Source organism: Girardinichthys multiradiatus, chromosome X (assembly GCF_021462225.1).
Source record: "Girardinichthys multiradiatus isolate DD_20200921_A chromosome X, DD_fGirMul_XY1, whole genome shotgun sequence".
Taxonomy (NCBI): domain Eukaryota; kingdom Metazoa; phylum Chordata; class Actinopteri; order Cyprinodontiformes; family Goodeidae; genus Girardinichthys; species Girardinichthys multiradiatus.
Window position 1 is genome coordinate 20,438,480 of NC_061817.1, and position 24,275 is coordinate 20,462,754.

The 24,275-nt window shown below is 38.7% G+C and overlaps 1 protein-coding gene across 1 annotated transcript in view; it reads left to right on the forward strand.

Moving 5' to 3' along the window:
• The first annotated feature begins 243 nt into the window (after window positions 1-243).
• Window positions 244-24,275, forward strand: part of LOC124862700 (extracellular serine/threonine protein kinase FAM20C-like) — a 51,699-nt gene continuing 27,667 nt past the window's right edge. Inside the window, exons 1-3 of the mRNA XM_047356762.1 lie at window positions 244-1,550; window positions 1,909-2,093; window positions 5,550-5,628. Of these exons, the coding sequence (XP_047212718.1) occupies window positions 1,006-1,550; window positions 1,909-2,093; window positions 5,550-5,628 (809 nt within the window). The 5' untranslated portion in view covers window positions 244-1,005. The remainder of the gene's footprint in view (window positions 1,551-1,908; window positions 2,094-5,549; window positions 5,629-24,275) is intronic.

Consider the following 24,275-nt stretch of genomic DNA (forward strand, 5'->3'; position numbering starts at 1 on the left):
GTGGAAGCAATATAATGGTAATCATTTTACATGAGACCCTTTGAGTCATAAATATGTACCATTTGGGGTCTACAGAGCTGTCTGAGAACCAGTATATTAAACTTGTAGGAACACCTACACTGTGCCGTCAATGATGTAGGCATTTGGATATCCGGAAGTTCAAGGTTGCGTCAGCGCCCTCTGGCTGCACACCAGAGAGTTGCAGCCTCTTAGCTCCCAGAGCGTCTCATCCCCAAAGCTCGCCTTTCATGTCTCAGTGGTGCTGCTTGTATGTGCATGGACGCAGCCAATCTCTTCCTCATGACGCCACCGAGGCTGGGCTCAGATGTCTTAAGATTTAACAGACCCACCCTGGATGAACACTTGGGGGGAGAAAAGGCGGTACTGAGAGGACAAAATCACGACCTGGATCGCAACACCTGCCAGGCAGCGTCTGATTTTACTTAAGAGACGCTCGCAGTCAAAAAAGAAGAAGTGGAGCAGCATCCGAGCACCTCGCCGATAACCTGCTCTTTTCACGGATTGTTTTCTCAATTTATGGTCTTATAAATTAATTTCAGATATCATTGGGACGCTTGATTCCAGCGGACTACGTGAAATCTACCTCTGTGGTGACATTATATTTTAACAGAAAGCAATTATGACTCGTTTGATGTCTCACTCCGCGCTGGGAAGCAGGTTAAAGGAAGAGCATCGATGCGTTTAACGGGACCCCGGTCCCCTTTGTTACATCTTCTGAAACATTTATTCACACTGACGTCCCCCTGACACCACATCTAGCTCATCAAGAGCACTTTTAAATGCAAGTCCACCTGTCAAGACATGAAGATTTTGGACCACTATGAATTGAACAAGACTCTTGAATATGATGGGAATTTTAGCGCTTATTATGAGTAAAATGGTAATAGAAGATCGACATAGTTATATTGCTGCTTTCTCATATCATACTACTGTTGGATCTTAAAAAGCTTGCTCTATTTAAGGGGAAATATCGCATAAATAACCATGATATTGTTTCGTAAATTCAGAGTGTTGATCCTAATGGTGTTTTTAATTGCGTGCACCCTGCACATCATGATAGACTTGCTGCCAAAGCTGGAGAAGAGAGCTACCGGAGCGGACGGCGAGGAGGGCGGTTGCCAGTGCGCACAGCACCCGGGCAGGGAGTCGCAGGGCTGGGGGAAGCAACGCGCCAGATCGGCCGCTGAGGCGGGCTGGCCTAACAAGCACACCCTGAGGATCTTGCAGGACTTCAGCAACGAGCCCAGCTCCAACCTGACGTCCCACTCGCTGGAAAAGAACGCGGCCGGTGGGGACAGAGCCAGGGACTCCCGCGGGCGGACGGGACCGTCGGCGAAGGAGCACAAGCCGCTGATCGGGGACGCGAGCGGGGGGCGCACCGTCTCCACCCAGGCGCTCTCCCAGTTGTCGGCTTTGTTTGAGCATTCCTTGTACAAGGTTGACCTTCCTCCCCTCACGGATGATGATACTCTGTTTAACGTAAACAATGACTTCAGGTTTTATCCAAGAGACACAGGGAACCAGGGATGGTAAGCTGATTAGATTTTAGGGTACGGTGGGGAAGTTCTTTATGTGTCTGTTAATGTGAAGAAGATGACTGTGAAGGACAAAATATTATTCTTAATCTATCTATCTATCTATCTATCTATCTATCTATCTATCTATCTATCTATCTATCTATCTATCTATCTATCTATCTATCTATCTATCTATCGTAATTCTTGCACAGAACCTTTAAAAGTTAATCTAATTCTCTGTTAAATGAGAAACTTTTCTACCTTCTATTAGTTACCTTCTATAGTCTTTAGATTTCACTCTACAGATTCCTTACATCAGTAAGCCTATACCTCTCCCACCTTTGATTTTAATTTATTTATTATCCCCCAGGCATAATGAGGAGGGAAACGAGGATGAAGATGAGTTTTCTCCAACTTCAGAGGTGACAGCAGAATCCTACCCCAACTGGCTGCGTTTCCACATCGGGATCAACCGATATGAACTGTACCCCAGGCACAGCACTGTGCTGGATGCCCTGCTGAAAGACCTGGTCTCTCAGAGGATCACCAGCGTGGGTGAGTCAGTCAGGAAGAGTCGTGTCATAAGAGATGGTGAGACACAGTCAGGTTCGTCTGAGGCGGTGAACATAAATAGATAATTTTATATACATGTAAATATTTGGAGTGTTCCTATGCAGTCTGGAAAATTATGGAATTTTTTCCAACTCTACATAGTATGGAAAAAGAAAACAGTGTGGAAACATATTTGGTTTCCCAGACTTTATTTCCTGTCATAGTTTTTTTTTTTACCCTATTTCTAGCTTCATCCTTCTACAATTCAACTCTGACCAGTTTCCCTCTCCCTCCTAAAGAAATCCATTCTAGATCCTAATGCTGCCACCTCCATGTTTTAACATGGGCGTGGTGTATTTAGGATGATGTGCTTGGAATGTTATTTGTCCATCCATGCATCCATGCGGTCTGTGCTTTCTGGATGTCCCATATATAAAGCCTGACCGCTGTAGAAATATCTGAGATAAATTTGTTTTTTAACTTTCATATTTATGAGCTATCTTATGATAACTTATTATATAGAGAGGAACAATGTTGAAGCAGTTTTTAACCCGGAGAAGCTGTTTTATCTAGCTTTCAATGTCCTCCTATAAAAAAATAATAAAAATGCTAATTGCAGCTATTTTCCTGTGCTTTCATGCAATGTTTGCATACAATTTTCACAACAGAATGACAAAAACGGTAGAATGATTTTCTTCATCTTTTGTATAGTTTTTGTTATTATTGTCTGTCCATTGACTACACTCTTTTTTTTTTTTTCCCTAAATTTAATCTGCTATACTATTTTGGAAGGGTCATGTAAGTGTTGTTGCTGTACAAAGTTTTTATTTAGTCGGAATCCAGGCAAAATTGCTCGGCTGTAAGAATATTGTAAATGTTTTGTAGAAGTAATGTTCTACCTCAATACTTTAATAGTGAAGTATTCTTGCCCTTTACGAACAAAAGTCAAAATCTATACAGAGGTTTGTATTTTGGTTGTATTTGCAGTTGAAATTGTTATAGATAGACCAAAAACAGGTGTTTTACATTCAAATTAAGTATTAAATGTTTTTAGCTACAAATCTATGCCAAATTCATACTGAAATGAGCTACAACTGTTTTCTAGTTTACAGTTTTACAACACTCTTTTGGATGATTATTTAGCAATTGTGTTATTTTCATTCATACCCAAGCCTTTTAAGCTATCTCCATGTTGTTTGTGCCTCCATCTCTTTTGTCTGCAATAAAACCCAGCATAATCTGTGTGTCTTCAGGAGCACATTCAGCAGTGACCCATTAATGCACACACCCTTCATACTCATATCTGCTATGCAGAAATTACAAAATATGTATGAGCTATATGGCAATAGAAAGGTTCCCTCATCAGCCATTTTTTACAGATCATGCTTGTTTCTTGTTCCTCCTTTGTGTCTGTCTCTGCTGGGAAGCGTTTGTGGCCTTTTGTTCGGAATTCAGCTTAACTCATAAATTATGCTCATGGAAGCACAGGTGAAGGCACAACGGATTTATCATCACGGCACCGGGGGGAGGCATTTTTAAATGCTGCTGGGGGAGGACTGTAGAACAAAACTATGCAATTTAATGTTATTGTGATTGCATGTCAGCGGATGAAAACTAAAGAGAAACAGTCACTTAAGCTATGCTTGGGCTTTTTGCAAGAGGAATACCATTTCAAATTTAAATCATAGCAACTCTTGAGACTAAGGTCATAGCTTTTAATTTCACAATCGCTTTAGATTTGAACAATTAGTGATTACTCTGCTGTCCACCTATGCTTGATTGAGTAAATGTGTTACATATAGAGATGCATCAGAGTTTCGAGGCTGATTTCCAGTCTCCAATTTTTGTTTTTGTTTTCCTGTCATAAGGGCTTAGTAACTGTTTCTCTTAGACAGAGATGTGATGTCTCACAAAGCTATTCCTGTAAAGCAAGGTGCTAAGATTTTTTTAGTTTTTATTTTTTGAAAACAAAGACAAAATAATTACGAAGTTGATATTTAAAACTGACTTAGCATCTGATAAAAGCGATTAGCATGGTTAGAGCAGCTAACATGATAAAAACTGTAGTTTCGGTTTTTAATGTAGAATGTAGATCCTTACCTTAATTCTAAGATTTTCCAAATCCAGCATGTTTCATGACAAACACAGGTAAAAAGCTCAAAAAAACGAAACACGGCAGCTTTGTTGTACTCCATTCCCTCTTCCTGTCACCTGCTGAAAGTCTTGCTCTCTCATGCTTTTTTGCAGCCTGAACGACAGACATTTTTTTACATGTAATATAACAGCTTCCTTTTTAAACAGTGTTCTCTACTTGTTTTAGATGAAAATACATCTAAGTAAAGTCTTTATGGTCAATGAATACAAATTGGTATCTATTTGCCTGAAAAGTGAAATTTCCTTCGATTTTTGTCATCAGGTGCGTCTTTAACTTAGTCAACACTGTGTTCTTTGGCTTTAATCCCAGTCTGTTTTTTTAAGAATTAAAAAGGTGTTGCACCTGAGGTTATGTACTGCTGTGTGCGACAGTGTATAAAAAAATCCAGAAGCCTTTGGAAATGACTCACAGTAAAAGGAAAAGGCTTGCTGGTGCTGAATAGGATGAATTGAGACAGACAGAGCATAACAGAGAGGATGTGAATACGACAATGACATATACAAACAGAAAAAGAGAAGAGGGAAGAAAATAGAGAAACAAAATGTGGGAGCTCTTGAGACAACCGCACTAAGAGTCAGTAAACACAGAATACATCCAACATGCTCATTCAACAATCTGGTGCATGGCAGGGAGCTTACACTGATATTGGGGCTGGGCAGCAGCACAGTGTTTTGTAATGTTCTCAAGTTAATATGCCATAATAAATGTGCAAATCCCCTCAAAATCTAGTCCATTGTGACAGAAACACAAGGTATTTTTGGACAATCTTGGCCTGGCGGCCCTTTTGTTTGAGTCAGAGGAAAGTAGGAAGCTCATTGTCAGGATCCATCACCCTGTGGGAGACACTGCGGATATGACTGATAGTCAGAGACATAAGCTTCCAGCATGCAGGAGGTCACCGTGTCTGAGTGACAAAGGAAGTGGCTAATGTGCACAAGATGTCATGAGTGATCTGTGCAATCAATGGAGGTTTGCAGGGAAATGTTGAGTCATTGATTCTAAAAAAAAAAAGACTCATGTCTCTGTGTTTAATTTAGATATTTCTTTAATTGCAAGTTGTCACTTTTGTATTCAATTGCACATAGCTCCAAACCCTCATCATTTCATTTTCATTACATGGTGTCTGGTAAGTTGTTTAACAGATAAGCAAATCTATTATGATTTCATGCAAAATGGCACTATTGGCAAATGCAGAGATGTCTGTGCAAATGTGGTGGTGTTCCACGTTAGCATGTGTGCGTGCCTTTGTTCACGCTTTCCACAGTGAGGCTTGCAATCTATCATCTCTCTTGTTTTTCTCCCAGCCATGAAATCCGGAGGCACCCAGCTGAAGTTGATCATGACTTTCCAGAACTATGGACAAGCACTGTTCAAGCCTATGAAGTAAGTAGCACTGGAATGGCTTATTTTATTTGATAGTTATGTTGCAGTTGTCTGGATTTTTATAAACATGTCTACAATCTGAAAGGTGTTTTAGGCGGCTACAGGGACTTGCAAAGGTTTTCATACACTTTAATATTTTTTTTCATTTTGTCACGATTTTATGGAATAAAAATCTAAAAAGTGCTGGTCATGGGAGGATGTATAGAGCTATTGTAAACACATTGCAACCCTAAAATAAAAACCTCGTAAGAGGATGATAAAGACTTGACAGTTGGGCATTTCAAAGCTGTGAAAAGTTTTTTAGGCATTTACACTTTACAATCATGCACTTCTTTGTGTTGGTCTATCACATAGAATCCAATGATAATACACTGAAATGTGTAGTTGTAACTTGACAAAATGTGGAAAATTTTGAGGAGTATGAATACCTGTGCCATGCTATACTGTAATGGTAGAAGGGCTGAACAAGGTAATAAGTGCTGAGTACTAACACTGTCTCTGTTCATATACACATCTCTCCCCTCTTAGTGAGTTTTTGTTCTGATAGGGGAATCGTCTGTCTCCTTTTTAATTAACATCAACAGGCTTATGTGTTAATTAAAACGAGCATTGAGCCATCCCATAGTCATCTTTGGGGAGGCCCAACATGCCAGCAGAGGCACATTGCTCTTGCAAAAGAAATACCTTTTAACTCTCAACTGTCTTGAGTTTTTCCCCATGAATTCTCATGTCGACACGGATAAATAGAGTCCAGGCCAACTGTGAGGCGATCAGAAGTAATTGCTCACAAGCCCGTTTTGATTGCTATGAAATGCAAAAAGGTTTTCTGCATGAGAGCCCCTGTGGAGAACATTAGATATAGGAAGAGAGGGATAAGAAAAGAGGTAAAGCAATGAAGACATCCACAAATATGTGTGTATATTTGTGTGTGCTTGTGTACGTATCGCTCTGCTTGAGAAATTATGATGAGTAAAGCTCTAGAAGGTTCGTAATAACCTAACCTAATAAAATGGACTTCAAATCGGTTTTGATGTTCTTTAACAATTTAACCAGAGAAGAGAAATGTGATTGAACCAGCCAGAGCTGGCCCACTGCTTTGGGCCCCCAGTTCAACAGGAGTGTCCCCTAGAGAATCTCACACGGTCTCACAACTTGTTTTGTAGTTGTTTGTAGTCAAGTTTTCAATGACTGGGACACCTTTTAAATCTGCTCCATTGTAGCACATCGAAAAAAAGTGAAAATTTGTAATCAATTTAAACAAATTAATATTAACATTTCAATTAAATCAATACTTTAGAGAATTTACAATACCTATTGCTAATAGGTATTGGCCGGTAACTGCATCAGAATAAACCAACGGTTTTATAGGCTTATAATTTCAAAACTGCTTAAATTTTCCAATATGCTATTCCTATGTTTTAAAGTCTTTATATCCATGCCAGAGTAGTTGTCAGAGAGAGATGGGTTTTCTCCAGCTGTATGGAGCATACAGTAGTGCAGCCTCCACCTGTTGCTGCACACTGCTTGCAAAATGGCTGAAAGAAAGCAGCTACTTTTCTCCCTAGTTTGAAAGAGAGACGAAGTTGGCCGTTTAGAAAAAAATATACTTAGACGGTTGTGGTATGGGAACTACAGGAGTGCAACCCATCACTCTATTTAAGGTAATGCTGTTTGGAAAAATGACCAGAAAGAGTCAGATACAGTGTGTCATTTTAATACTATCTTGAGAATAAATACTTCAGGAAACACTGTTAGAGAATGTTTGGTGTTTATTCTGAGTGGTGGTTCCAGAGTAGGCAGAACTCATACATTTTAAGAAACCATGGCTCCAGAATATTGATCAGACTGTGACAACGAACATTACAACAGTAGATGCTGTACTGTAATGTCCATAAATGCAAATCTCTTTATAACCAACAACACCCAGCAGGCATCATCAGCGTAGTCACATCTGACAAGAACGAAGATCACCCTAGGTTTGTGCATGTCTGTGTGGGTGATTCACAGACAATCTGGCGATACATGTATGAGTTGTAGATGAATGTAACTTTGGTGGTAGGCTGGGTGGGAAAAAAAACAGAATTGCAGGCCATGGTGAAGTCCTTGGGTGGTGCTCAGTGCAGAGGTTGGGATTAAATATGTCAAGAGACAGTCATACATTATTAATGGTCATGTAATGTCTTCTTGTTTATGCATCTGTTCAGTTTTGTCAAACAGAAAGTATCTGATTCTCTTCGATATGCACATCATTATTTACATAAAATCTACCAAAATAAAATTGCAACACTGAAATATAATTGGTTCTCAAGACAAAATCACAACTTCAATCAGAATAAGAATCTAGAGGTTAAATGATTGAATGCACTAAAAGTTATCGCAAAACTCTAATTACCAGAGGACTGTTGAATGAAAAATTATGCATTTAAATTGGAAATGACAAGCTCTGGTTTCTTACTTTAGACATGACCGAAGCTGTCTTTTTCAGATTCTGCTGGAAACCGTTTTGACAGTAATTACATGTCAGTTTCTGAACCACGAGCTACAAATTCCTGCAGCTCTTTGTTTGGCCTGTCATATTTTATTCAGGCTTCTTGCTTTGACTGTCACAGTCATCTGTCTGCAGTGTGTACAGATATTATACAAAACTCCTTGGAGCGGAATTGCTGAATAAAGACCTTCCTGAGAAACAAAACTTCTGTTGTTAAAGAACACTGAGCTTTTGTTGTTTCTGTCATACTGATCCATTCGTATTTAATTTTAAGAATTGTGGTGCATTCTAATAAATGTGGTTCAGAGCATCCTTGTAATGCAATGTTTGTGTTGACCCATCCTGCTGCACAGCATCAAGTGTTGCTTCAGAGAGAGTTTGATGTTTCAGGCCTCCTTTGAGGTGGATGCAAATCTCTACAAAGCCATAAGCCTGGAGTCTACACAATTTGACAGCTTGCCAGCCAACTCCACAAGATGTCTTCCCTGTGGAAAACTCTGAAAGTATTTAAAGTTTTGTTTTATCTGTCTAACTTTTTGATTGAATGTTTGAGCTCAGTTTAAGAATGATAATTAAGATTTAGACATTAGATCTTCACAAACAAAAAACAGTCTCTCCATTTGAACAAATCTTTGCCCCAGGATTATAATATAATCGTTTATGCATAAAATGTCACTCCCAAAGCTGTGAAATGAGGACATTACACAGTTCATGTTATGGCGATGACATAGTGAGCAGATTGAGCATCAAGGTGACAGTAGGTGTTGTTTGTGAGCATAAAGTTTGTTAGGCAAGAAAATGTGTTTTTTACGTTTATATGTCCTCTGTCAAAACAAATGATCTCCTGATAATAAATGAATAATGCTCTCTACCCCTGCATATTTACCAAGTATATTTAACTACAACAGTAGCTTGTGTTTGAGCCAAATAAATAACAGATTGTATATCGGTATTTTATGGTCTCTGTTAAATAACACAGAGACCATAAAATAAAATATTAGACTTCGGGCCAAACAACATTTTTGGTGCGAAAACGTACAGGAGTTTTCCTTAAAATGATCTATTGATTGCTATACTGCTGTGTGGTGGTTAGACCATGACAAAGGTAATATGGACTGATGTTAAATAGAAAGGTAAGACTTTCACTGACTTCCATACACGAGGTTCTCTAGTGAGACACACTGTGTGCATCAGCATAGCAATGCCGTCTAAACCTGAGAATTACTGGTAGATCAGGCTTGCCCCAGTGTGCTTTTAAATCCCTAGGTAGGATGCCAGTTTGTTTCATCTCCGTTTTTTTTTCCTCACCGCCCAAATCGCCATATAAATCATTGCCACTTCAAGCACAAACACAAAATCTGTAAAAATGATGATAAATACCCATTATTAATTTAAATTTAATTTGCACATATAACAATTTTTTAATTGAAACTTCTAATGTCTTAACTGAAGCTGAGAATATAAGATGACTGTATCTCCAGATAATCAGAGGCTGTCAAAGGCTGGGGAAGAAGTGGCATCTGAACAGAGAAGAAACAGATTTAGGAAGACATTTGGGAAGCAGTTATACCCCAGAGGGCTGTAGCACTGCCAGCCTGTCAGGGAAATAGAGCCAGGTTACAGACCAAGCAGGGCCCTCTCCCATGCCAGATCGTTGTGTCTGTCTGGCTCATGTTTCTTTTGCCTATCCTTCACTGCCAAAATCCTGGTTTTGGTGTGTATATGCAGGACCTTAATGTTCATGTTCACTCTAAATGGATTTGTCAGATGGCAGAAGGAGAGTTTGAGGGAGGAGGTGTAAGCCTCTGTTATATAAATTACATGCTTGTTTTCCCTCCCCCTCTGATTTTCTAAATTTTCTTATTGTTTGAAATAGTTCCCTTTCAAGAATCATTCAAAGGGAACAGATTGCTGTACTTATGCTCCCTTTCTAACATGAGCTGTTAAATTAATGCTTATAACAGACTTCATTAAGTGTAAACACATGTGACATACTGTAGAGTTATATAGGACACACATGGCAAACCTTTAGCACCACAGGGAATCTAAATACGTCATCTAGAGGAACTGAATCAGTTTTGACATGCTTGAGCTCTTTGTGTTTGCAGATGCAACAAAGAGACAACTTTATTGACATATTCAGACAGCTTGTGAAAAGGCAAGTTCAATGTAGCGCGTTATATGAGGCTTTGTGACCCCCTAGTTCAATCACTGTATCTTTCGTATATGTATTCAAGGAGTAATAAGTAATTAAATCATGAGAAATTAATTCCTCCTCTGAAATAAAGCTTAGTGATTGTATTGTGAATTTTTATGCCACGTTGTGAAAGCTAGAGATGTTATATATTGAGAGTACAGCAAATATTTCCATGATGTAAACACTTTCGTCACACAGATTTGAAACCCCTATAAAATGACTTAAATAACAAGCAAGGCTGGGCCAAAAACATTAAAAACTGTGCTGTGGTTAAACAACAAAAAAGAAAGATATTGTAAGGGTCTACTTTTCCATTAATTACTGTGTCAACTAGAGTTGTCACAATACTAAAATGTTATACTTGATACTGATATTAAGAAAAATACTCAATGCCATTGTTGATTGGCAACCATTTTGAAGTGACAGGATTTTTTCTGGTTAACAGAAAAACTTATAAGTTGCAAAATGACAATATTTTAGCTTAGTATGGAACAATTTAGCCATTTAGAAAAAAAAGTGGTATTTAAGTGCCACTTCCCTGTTTGGCAAATCAGTAAACAAGTTAACACTTTGTATAATTGTTAAAATCTTTCATGTAAGTGTGTACCTGTGATTCAGTCATTTTATTTTATGATACAGCTCATCTTTAAAGTGCCACCGTATGCTTCCTATTCCCTGTCAATTTGATGTTAAAAAAAAGAAATGTGTCTACTGAGGGTCAAATAAAGGATAAATCTATGGTAAAATAAATTGGGTTTCCAAAAAAAACTGGCATCTGGACTGGCGACCTGTCCAAGGTGTACCCGGACTCTCAACCGTAGACCGCTGGAGATAGGTACCAGCTCCCCCGCGACCCTGTACGGATGGATGTATGGATGGATGGATGGATGGATGATGGATGGATGGATGGATGGATGGATGATGGATGGATGGATGGATGGATGGATGGATGGATGGATGGATGGATGGATGGATGATGGATGGATGGATGGATGTATGGATGGATGGATGGATGGATGATGGATGGATGGATGGATGGATGGATGGATGATGGATGGATGGATGGATGGATGGATGGATGGATGGATGATGGATGGATGGATGGATGTATGGATGGATGGATGGATGGATGGATGATGGATGGATGGATGGATGGATGGATGGATGATGGATGGATGGATGGATGGATGGATGGATGATGGATGGATGGATGGATGGATGGATGGATGGATGATGGATGGATGGATGGATGGATGGATGGATGGATGGATGGATGGATGGATTTCTGTACATTTCTGTACATTATTTATTTTTTCACTGATAATGTTATTAAAAATAAATTTGATGCATGTGTGAAGTGAAAAATGCTCTCGACATCTTACCATTTCAAACTTTTTCTCTGCTGCTCCATTCTTTAGGGCTCCACACAAGGGCCATTGCAGTGCTGCTGGCTATCATGAGTTAGACACAGTTCTAGGAGCTGCTGTCTGAACTCATCTTTAAATGCATGCACAATCACAGATGATTCATATTACTATAGGCAGCTGTTCACGCAGCTGCTATGCACACACATGTATGAATACACACAAAAGTTGCAATGAGGAATCCTCTCTGAGGGTTATGGAGTTTGTGCACCCTCTGTCACTACTTGTGCCGGGAAATGTGCGAACAGCGCGCCAAGTTGCAGCTGTAGCAACTCACTCAGAGTACTTGCTGTGGTTATAAGGTGATGACTGCAAGCCCACACCTTGGAAACAACCACAAAGACAAGACCAGCTTGTTCGCTCCAAATCACACGCACGATTTAACCATGATCATTTTCCTGTGATAAGTCAAAAATCCTTGAAGAGCTTTAAATCATTTTATATTAACAATCTAATCCAAGACAGTTTTCCACCTGCATATTGTGCAAAAAGCCCTAGCTGAACTGTCACATCCATCTTTCCCCAAACTTGCTGCCTACGTAAACCTTTACTCTTGGATATTTTTTGTAGCTCAATCAGCCTCTCAATCTGAAAGGTGCCTGGCAGGGAGAGAGTCTTCAGCTTGTCTGCAGCCTCTGCTTCTGCTGCCTTGACTGCCAGGGGGACAGAGCAGCACCTCCGGATGCCAGGCAATTTCTCTGACCTGGCGGATCCAATCAATGGCAATCTGTAGAGAGCAGGTGTGGCTTATTCATGAGGGGGAAGAGATGAAGGAGGCAATAAATTTCAAGTGAAGGGTGTTTGTTTGTGTGCATGCCTGTAGCATGTTAGTTTTACTGCCTTAGATGGGAAACATCTACGTTCATATTTGTGTGTCTGCAGATAATATTATGGCCAGATTATCTTAGTTTCTAAAAATGATGTGTTTATTCATAAATAATAAGGCTATAATAAGGGTAATATACGAAATTTGTTCAATTTGTGAGCCAATCTGATTTGCGGTTAAATGGAGCCTTGCGGAACCGTAAAACATTTCTTAATGAATCAATTGGACAGTTTGATTGTGCTGTTATTATACTGTGAACTGTAGAATTACTGTTTATTTATTAGCAGACATGACAAAACTGAAGCTGATTCTGATAAATAGTGAGGTAGAGCAGGGTAAGGTTGTGTAGTGTGTAAGTAAAATGTTACAGCACAGCTCAATGCTCATATATTGCCTTATCTGTTGCTTTGATCAGACTTTCTTAACAAACATACCATCATTTAAACACATGGAAAACACTTCATATAGATTATTGTTTCTCAACCCTGGTCCTCAGGGCCCACTGTGCTGCATGTTTTAAGATGAGAAAAACTGATAGAGTTGATAGTTTTCATCAAAGTAGCCACTTGCGTAGATTGTGATGCACCATTAGGTAAGTAGAGCCAGCCTAGGGCAAAAGAAACTAAGCAGCTGCTTAGATCATGATACATAACATGCATTTAGTTTGAGAACTTGTGCCCTGTAATTTTTAAATGTAAAATAAAGTGCTATCATTGTAAACATCAATATGAAGTAATTAATGAGATGTAAGCAACCCAGATTTGGTTCTACGCTGAAAATTGATTTGAGCTTTGGGCCATTTTAACTGATTCCAATTTCTCTCAAAAACCTTATAGGAAAAGTTAGGAAAAACACTCAAAATATCAAACATTAAGTCATTATTACAGCTGTTTCTGTAAAACTGGGGTTTATTCTAATTTCAGAACAAGTAGGAAAACATGATGATTGAAGAGGTGAAATTTTACACTGACTTTAGCATCTTAATTTAGCAATTAGGGCAGTTAGCACTATTACTACAATTAGCACCCTCCATGTGTATTTTATAAAGCAAGGGTCTAAAACTTCAGCCCTCGAGGGCTGGTATACTGTAACATTTAGATGCATCTTTGCCTCAACACAGGTCATTAGCAGGACTATGGAGAACTTGACTGATGAGGAGGTAATTCATCCATTTGAAACAGATGTGATGAACCATGCCCACAGTTAAAAGCTGCAGGACACCAGCCTTCAAGGACCAGAGTTTGATACCCCCGCTCTACAGGTTTTTGATCCTTACATTAATTCTGAGATTTCCTGAGTGCTGCCAAGATTTTGAAATCCAGCTTGTTCCATAACGGACAGAGCTTCGAAGCTCAAAAGGATAAAACAGAGCAACTTTGCTGTAATGTTTTAAACCTTCCTGTTATCTGCTTAGATTTTCACTCTCTCACACACCCTTAATGGATCACATAGATGTTTTTTAAATAGCTTTTGTAATAATAGATTTATAATGCAGAAACATTCAACCATGGATTATATTAAGGTGATATTACTTGAGCTGTAGTGAGAGACAATAGTTATAAGCTCCATAATTTAAATTCTTGCTAGGGTTTCATACAAGCTTGGAAATGCTCTGCAAGCAGACAAAAACTCAGAAGGCAGGTATAGCATCTGCTACCAAACTGTCAGCGTTGTGGGTTTGGTGGCAGGACCAAAATGCAGATCATGGCGAGGAGGCCGCATGGTGAGTAGAATACTTTTTTAATATTGAAGCAAAGACTTACAGGCAAGTAGTCCAGGCATGTCAGGAGATAAACAAACCATAAGGAGAAACTCGGGAATACAACAAGGGTTGTCAACGTAAGGAACCAGCGGAGAACAATGAAAACTGGAGAGCTTATAAGCTGAGGGAAGTGGAGTATGGACCAATGAGACAGGGAGGCAGGTAATCAGAGGAAACATGAAACAGGTGTGGACCAAGCTGCAGGGAACTGAGGAAATATGTTACTATGGAAACGGGAACTACACAACACAGAGACAGGAGGGGAAAACTAAACTAAACTAAAGACAGCTCTAGGGAACATAAATAGTAATTATAGGAAGGACTAAACAGGGGCATGGGGAAAAGCTAAACTAATGGAAAACAGACCTAAGGAACCCTATATAATATAAACCCTAACATAAAACACAAGGCTAAATCTGGAAGGAACACTAACTAGACATAGCAGGGACATGAAGAACTATACTAAAGAGCTAGGCTGGGAAAGAACAACTAATCTTAAGGGGAACAAGCAACTAGGTAAATAACAACAAAAAGGGGTCTTAGCCCAAAGGAAAAGGGGAACTAATAAACTAGAAGAATGCAGCATTAACAAATAACCTAACAGTAAACAAGCACAGAAACACTAAGCGAGAAACTAAACTAGAAAACCCAAAGAAGCAAAGAGAACTGTTCTAATAATAATAATAATAATAACCAGAGGAGAAAACCATTCTAAGTAATAAATAAATGAGAAAGCAACCACCAAGAGAACTATAGGTGAGGGGAGAAATAACTACTAAAACTAGGGGACAGGAGAGAGAACAAAACTAACATCACGGTAACAGAAGGAATAAACAAGCATAACTGCTAAACCCAAAGGAATAGAAACACCTAACTGAAAAGTAAACAAAACACAAAACCAAAACAAAGTCCAAAATGGCAGATCCTGACACAAACAATGTTTTGTTCTTTTCTCCTCTATCTTGTACTTTTTCTCTGTCGTTCACATGCTCAGGCACACGTATATTGTATTCTAGTCTCAGGCATCCTCAACATCTGCTTCTCCTGCAACTTTGTACTTGGATTCAGGGTGCCAGAGAGAGCCAGCCCCAGAAGCTCATCTTCAGGCTCAGAGCACTGCTGACTCCCTCCTTAGGTCTTTAAGATTAATGTGGGTTTTAAGCTGCTATAATGTGGATGAGTCTTGCTCATCTCACAGCGCCTCCTTCTCCCCCACCCTCTCTCCGTTCTCCTCTTTCATCCCTTCTTCTCCCCACTCTCTTTTATTTGTTCCATCAAAGACTTTTGTGTAGTGCCGCCGGAGGCTGATACCATTGTAAAGTCGGCATTCTCAACACAGCTTTCTGCCATGAAGTTGGTTTCCAATATTTTTCCTTTACCTCCCCTTGTCCTTTGCTTTATATTTTTCTATTTAAGGCAACCATGTAGACACAATATTTTAATGAAATTCTCATTCTTGCGGATACAGTTTATGATGTTGCTTGTGTGCGTTTAGCTGTGTGCATATGTGTGTTTGTTCAGTGCAATCCAAGTGTGTGGCATCCTGACCTCTTGTTGGCTCTTGTCAGATGGGCCAGTTAATTAGTGATGAGTTAACAGTCATGAAACCAGCCGCATTTAGTGGTTTGTCATATCTGCATCTTCATCATCTCTCTCTCTCTCTCTCACACACACACACACACAGACACACACACACACACACACACACACGCACACACACACACACACACACACACACACACACACCACACACACACACACACACACAGTTTCAGTTGATAATTTGAGGTGTCGCATGGCAGCATGAGATATTTTAATTGAAGTGTCAGTTATTTTTCTGTGTTCTCCATTTTATCTTATTATGTCTCGTGTGTGCATTTGAGGAGTTGCGAAACTTCTGAGTCCACAGCAATTAATCATTTTATATCAGTCACATGAGTAATGATTATGACTGCTGTTTATTTTACCATCCCATTGCTCTTTTCTTAGTCTTTCTCATTTTAGCATCTATTCCTGAGCCAGGTCGACAGAGCAGTATCTGGCGCTGAATGTACCTGTTTGTCATCTTAAATCTCAAATAACTTTTGTTTTTTGACAGCTGCACTCAGACACGCTGCACACAGACACGCTGAGGGCTGTCATATTTTAGACTCTCCTCTCATCCTCCCGGCTCACAAACTTGTCTCCTGATGTTTTACTAGATCAACTCCTGAGGATGAGTTGTTTTTTTATCGCCATCCCCACTTTTCTCCACCTTTGCCGTCCATTCTCCTCTCTATCTCCACTTTCCTTCCATGCTTCCTTTCGAGTGTTTTTGTTTGATTCACCGAGGCGACGCTAATCCCTGCTTGTCACTCTCTTCCTCAGTATTTTTAGATCCTCGTTCTTTTCTCTCTTGATTTAACAAAGTGTTTATGCACTCACGGCGTAATATTAATATGACACAGCTGGGAGTAGCCTTAGCGTAAAGTGATTAAACGACAGTAGAAGATACCATGAGTGCTGGGAATAATGGCTCATGACACAGCAATATGACCACCATGATTACATCTCTGTCATTAATACTATCATCAAGAGTATAATTATAGACATTTTATGCACAACTCATTCCTAATAAGGCAAACGTACATCAATGTGATCTTTAAAAACTTTACCTATAATTCTAAACTTTTATGCGTCAGGACATCATATAAATTATGTGGTCGTCGACAGGTTTAAAAAATACTAAAACGTAATTTCAAGCGTACACATTTTTTTAGTTATCTGGTCTGAAACATGCAGCTGTGTGGTGACAGCATCAAGGATGAAAGACAGCAGCAATGATCTTTGAGAAATAATTGTTGCTTCTCATTAAGCCGAGAAGGGTTATTAGGTCATTTCCAAACATATCTATTACTCTACAGAGGGAAAAACTGTTAATTATAAGGAAGCAGTAAGGCTTACTGTTGCCTGGTTTCTCAGAAAAGGACATTCTAGTAGATTTAATCTCCAAGGTCCGACCATGCAGTGTTAGGAGAAATTGCAAAACCTAAAGGTTTTAACGAAGACTCTAGAGATCTCAGTTATCATATTAAGTGTTACAGCTCCTGGCGGGATTATTAGAAAAAGGATGACACAAACATGGCTTCTTGAAAAAAGTTAAAGGAAAAAGCTTCTTCTTTAAGTAAAGATCCTAAGAGGATCACCGAGAACTGCGAAGCTGTTTCCAAATAAACCACAGTACCTCTGAAACAATGTCTTTTGAAGTGATGAAGTCTGAATACATTTTAAAAAAAAGAATGAAGGTATTGCATTGGCCTAGTCAAAGTTCCTACCGCAAGTATCTTCACCGTGTTTTAGCCTGTTATTGTTGCTTCACCTGCTTTGTAAAAGAAAATGTCTGGTCATTTCCTCCCGGTATTAAATTTTGTTACCTTTGTCCGGGAGCATCTGACTGCAGACTGCAAGGAATATATTCTCCGGAAACCATCATTTATCTAAAACTCAAGAGGATTAAATCTCATTGCCTCGTTTACCAACCACTCCCGTCTGTCCTCATGACTAAAATTACATCTTATTGTGCTACCTTTTTACCCTTAAAACTGAACAACCCTTAAAGTGAACAACCTTTCCTAGTTAGATCTGTCACAGCCCTGCTGAATGTTTTAGTCTCCTATTTGTTTTTTTCATAGAGCTTTTTGATTTTGGCTTTATCTTTTTAAATAAATGGTGAAATATTGGAATCGGTTTAGATTGAAATCTTTTTAGAATCTGGAAAAGCATTGACTGTTGTTTTTTATGTCTGGATATGTAAACCCCAGAACTGACTGAATAGTGTATGTTGTTTGCTTTTATTGTGCCCATGTTGGAGTTGTGCATGTGAAAATCATGTTAAATACCTATTAAGTGTGATTAAATGTGAACATTTTAGAAAGACTTCAACAATTTAAAGCAGTTTAACATTTAGCTGAGAAATATGAAAACATGATTCAATTTTATTTAGACTTGTATAAACTGATGGCAAGATCACTTGATAAATTAACATGCTTTGATCAAATACTACAACAAATTCTCACAGAACTTTGTAGGATAGTCTGCATCCTTTATCTTCTTCTCTTTCAATGGTCAACCTTAGGACGCTTGACTGTTATTCATTCCTCATTTGACCTTTTACACCCACTCTAGTTTTGAAATTCACTTGAATTAGTAAGCGTTTCCGTTCAGTTTTACTCTTTTCAGTCGGCTTTAGGCCTCCTGCTAGGTCTAGGTTTTGAAAAGCATTGGTTTTGGATGAGAAGACCATCATGGTTTAACTCCAAAAGCATTTACACTGAACAATACTCCCTTTTCTGATAAACTACTTTTGTAGTTGATCACATCAGCAAATATAAAATAGTTCTTAAGACACAAAATTAACTTCCTGTAATCAAACAAGTTTATTTAGAGGCCATGCTGGTCATTCATACATGTTTAATTTTGATATTTTGTATCTGCATTGTATCTTGACATTTATATAATAGCTTTATAGTTTTTCGTCTGTGGTTTGGAACTTCACATACATGCTTCACCCAATCAACATCTGTCATATTTTTGCATTTGTGCAAGCTTTTTTTGGCTGCTGAAACTGCACCGGGGAGGGCTTTCTTCTATATCATTTCTTCTATATCATATTATTATGGTTTAAGATCCTAAATGGGAATTTCTAAACATCCCACTCCAAGTTCCAAATTAGCAAGAATGCTGAAATTTCACTATAGGCATATTGAATGAATGAACGCGTTTAGTCCTAGGATAAAAATATTTAATTTCAGAAAGTATAGCTACCAAAACAATGAAAGATTTCCCTGTAAAGGTATTTTAAATAAGCATGAAGAAGGTTGATATCTATCCTCCTAAATGGTCTGATTATTCCATATCTGTGATTAGGGGGTTGCATTTTTGCAGTTTGCCTTAGAAAGTAGGACATGTTATTATGGTGCTCCAAATTATTGAGTCTTTCCGAAAAGAAAAAGTCTATCTTTATTTAAACAGAGACAAAAATGGGACAATTATCCAGTCATTGCAGCTGTCTGAAGATGATTGGTCACACCTGCTTTATTCCTTCTTCGCTACGAAGTCTCAACAAAAAGACCACATGCACTGCGTAACCCTTAAAACTCAACACCGTCATTAGCAAACAACCTTTCCCAGGTAGATCTCTCACAGCCCTGCAAAATGTCTGTCCAAGGTGCATGAATGAAACAACAGTTCTCCGACAGAAGAAAAGAGAGACAGCATTGTATCTCTGTAACTCTGGCTCTTTATAATAGCTATGTAGAGGTTAATACATCCATTGTGAGCCAGGCCTGTGCCCTTTTAAGCCGGTCCCGTGCAAGGTGGCAATTAGGATGTGTGTGACTCCCCTTACCCCCCTTGACAGAGTCCAGCTGAAGGGGAGGAAAATGCAATCATTGTTTACCAATTAAACCAGAGGAGAAGAGTGGTGTTAGCTTTAGCTTTACCCATTGTCAGAGCAGGATGTGGGAGGGTCTGTATTGGCCAGGTCTGGTATCACCAGGATGGGGAAGCAGGAACTTGATCCAGGGGTTTCCCTGGGTCGCCCCTCCTCTTCCTGCCCTTTTTTTGGTAGCTGTAGGCAGTAATGATGCAAACAGAGGATTCTCTGTCCTGGTGCAGAGACTCTCAGTTTTACCATGGATATAAGGATATAAGGATTTTTCATAATGGAGGAGAGAAGAGCTAAAAAGAATGAGCTGAAATCTTGGATATGTATGTAATGTTATACTGATGTGGGGAATGTGTTGTCAAAGGGTGGGAACCTCGGGAACCACTTCAGGCCCAAGAGCTCAATCCACCTGGCCTGTGAAGTGCCTTAGTCAGAGGGCTTCTGTGGTCAGCACTGTTCAATCCATCATCCGAAAATAATCAGGTTTTCGCGTGATAAGAAAACCTACCAAAACATGGCTGTCCACCTAAAATGACAAGCCGAACATTAATCAGAAAAGGAACCAAGAGGCCCTTGGTAATTCTGGAGGAGCTGCAGAGATCCACTGCTCAGGTGGAAGACTGTTTTGATGTGCAAATGCTTGTTTATATTTAGTTAAACCAACTTTTGAGGTACAAATATTCTAGAACCTAAAATATACCTCAAATATATAAACAATCTCTGTAGTTAATCAGTTATTTTATTTTTCTCTATAGCTTTCTTATTTCATGGTTTTGGATCCAGAACATAATTTCTACTTACATGTGTATGCGGGCCCCATATCGGTTTGGTGCAGGCTGGATGGACACTTACTGGATCTTGGCCCTTACACTGGGCTTATTGTATGGGACCCACATGAGATGACTAAATACAACCGGTTTTAGCAAAACCAGTTGGGTTTTAAATCTTTATAGAATTTTTTTAAATGACGCTTTTATGTAACTCAATGACAATCCCAACTGGGGCCCATAATTCAACTCATTTCCCATTTATTTGGGTGCCATATGTAAATGTTCAGGTAGTACAGTTGCTAGTTTTTTCAGTGTTATGGTTGTATTTTATTGTTTTTTTTTTGGTACACTATTTAATTGTAGTGCTGTTTAAATGTTCTTTTTATACAATATATACACAAGGATGAAACAACTTAATTCCACCAGGATTATGATGCGCTCTCACCCACTACTCAGTGGAGAATCCAGTTCCTTGATCCTGACAAGGAATAAGGATTATAATATTTTCTAATGTAATCACAGATCTTTGTCATAGTTCATACAGTTGTGTTAATGTTTGAGGAAGGGGTATTTGGAAAAGTCTTGTTAAAATTACAGCCTTTTAAAATGTATCCAAAGTTTTACTAGCTTCCTTCTATTTAGAGCATCTATGTTGAGCAAGAATCTTTGGGTAGCTGCTTAACATCTTGAGATTAGTCAGAAATTAATTGTGGTTTTGGTGGGAAGTCTCCTTAGTCCTTGCACATATACATTAACTCTATTTTTTCCCAAGTGCGTTGGACGCATCTCATCCCACATAGCTCTTACACAAGCATAAATGCAACCCTTGAAACTGTTTTTCCGACCTTTCGCCACTTCCCCCTTTGCCACCGTCACCCACTCATGACCACAATGACATCTCTCAGCCACCACTTAGCCTCTGATAGATGGTTTCTATTTAGGAATGGCATCTGACCTCGAACCACGGAGCACAACAAGCCTGTTGACAGATCTAAATAGAAAGGTTCAGCTGTGGAGGTAACAAAGCTCAATTTCGGACCCTCGCACACAATATATCTTTCCAGAGGGGCTCTTTCGATTGCTTTCTTGCTAAAAATATCAAAGCTCTGAGTTTTATGTAGTTGGGTTTCATGTTGTTTTGTTCAATCCATTTTGAAGACGAAAAAGCAGTTCCAAGAATAACTGACAACCTAGTAAACCTGAACTTTTCACTCTCTGAACTACTGCCTGCTGGAGCATGTACATTTTAACAACGAGCATAGGTTGTTGCAACTCATGAAAGGTTTTCAGGAAATTCCCAAATACTTTGCAGTTTGCTCACTGTTCCTCAACAATTACCTTGAAATAAGCTGGGAGAATAAAGCATTTCTGCACTCTTAAAAGAAAGTCTTCAGCAATTATTGTGTTGCTTTTGCATGCATGTTTATTTTTGGTTGTGAATGCAATCATGTTTGTACCTAATGGTCTCGGTGGTGAGTTTAGAAAGGAAATCAGGAGGAGGATGAATGGAAAGTAAGAAGGAAAAGGAAATGGGTGCAGGCCGATGGGTTGGTGTTGTGGATACAGGACTGTCAAGCATATATTTTGAGGGATAATTCTTTATTTAGCCAAATGTACTAAGTGTAAAACTACCACATATTTATGGTATTTTGACCTTGTCTAGGGTTCAAACAACAAAGTCACATCTAAGAAGCTTTTGTAAGACAAATCCTTCATCATGGAAACACGGATGCTGTGTGAATTACATTTAAACTTTACAAAAGACTTTGGCTTCCCTCTTTTAGACTAAAAGAAGCTTTCAACTAAAACTGAAAATAAAAATAAATCAAACACTTCCTTAATCACCATCTGACAAAGAGATGGCACTGGACATTATCTCTGACAGTCTTAAAAAAGAGTAAGTTTTGTGCTGTTAATATTTAAAGCAGTTAATATAAAGTAACACATCATCTACCCACATTGGCATAGAAATTATAAAATTGTAGAACGTTGACGTTAAAATAGAATTAATATTTTTCCTAAAACAAGTATTACATATAATGTACTAATAATCCAGCAATGCTACATGAAAAAAAAATCCTTGTTTTGACAGCTTCCACTAATTCCATTTTTTTATAAATTGCTTGTCACAAATCCGTGCTACAGGTCTTTAGTTCACATTTTCTACACCATGGATATATGGAGTGAAAAGGAGTGTATCTGAATATGTATGTGTACATCAAATTAACTGGGCAAAGCAATTTATTTTCAATACAAAGTAATTTCCTAAACCTTCGCAGTGTTCTATGTTCTAGTTATTATGTGGAAACTTAAATGGAACATTGTGCTACTTTAAGACTTATTAGATAGGATGATTAGAAAGGAATTTAAATTAAATGCAAACAAACTGACCAAAACAAGTCCTAAGTTTTATATTTGCATGACTTCCCACCACGTCTTTCTTACTTCCAGCAAGATATTGAATTCACACTGCAAGTTGGTTATTTTTGCCGAAGTCAAAAGACTTTCACATAAACTTTGTATTTTGTCATAATGATGTATGTAGCCCCTTACAGATGTCTTCTGTTTTTGTTTCTTTGTCACACTTAAATGTTGCAGATCATCAAATAAATGTTCATTTCAGACAAAGACAACCGGAGTAAATAGAAAATGCCGTTTTAAAATAATTTTCATTAATTTCGTTCAGGGGTTTTCACATGTGTGCGGCCTATTTAGGGTCATGTCACAGCACCTCGATCTGATTTAAATCTGGACTTTGACTATTCCACTCCAAAACCGTCATTTTGGGTTTTTTATTAGCCATTCAGAGGTGACGTTTCTGGTGTTCTTTGGAACAATCCCCTGGTCCCAAATTAACCTTTACTCTTAATCTTAGGTAATAAAAGAACAGTTTTCAAATTGTGATTTTATTTATCAAGGTATAGCAAATATAACTGCAACCCCCTACTTCAATCATGAATTTACTGTTATTACCCACATTTAAGTTTCAGTTTCCCTAACCCCATCCTGGTGCTAGACCTGTAGAATCAAGTTTTTACTTAAAAGGTAAACTGAAAGATCTCAAAAAGTAACACATCATGCCCCAATCTCAAGAAATTCAAGAAAAGACAAAAACAAAGTCACTGATATCTATCAGTCATTTCCAAGGCTTTGAGACTAGAGAGAACCACAAGTAAGTAATACAAGTAATACATTATTTTAGTAAAAGAACACCATATCAGCAGTCAAACATAGTGGTGGTAGTGTGATGGTCTGGGTCTGCTTTCCTGCTCCAGGACTTGCATGTCTTCCCATAAGTGCAACCATGAATTCTGCTCTCTACCAGAACATTTGGCCTGGCGAATATTCAGCCATCAGTATGTGAACCTAAGCTCAAAGGTTATTGTGTTGTGCAGCAGGACAGTGATCCAGACCCAAACACAAAGGTGTGTTGGAGTTGCCTAGTCAAAGTTTGGACTTAAATCTGATTGAGATGCTGCGCCTTTTAGTTAAACAGGTTGTTCATACTCGAAAACCATTCAACAAACAGAAGAGTGTGTCAAGCTGTTCAGTTATCACAAACACCTGATGGCTTTCAAATGTTTAAAAGATGACTAGGTGTTTAAACTACTCTCCCCAAAGAAGCACTACTCATTGTTCTATCTATAACTGCTTAATTACTTTATAGCTGACCAAAGGTTCAAGCTGTGTTTTTAATTTAGGATTAAAACAAAGAACATTTGGATATAAGTAAAACTCTGCAGGAGCAGCAGGTG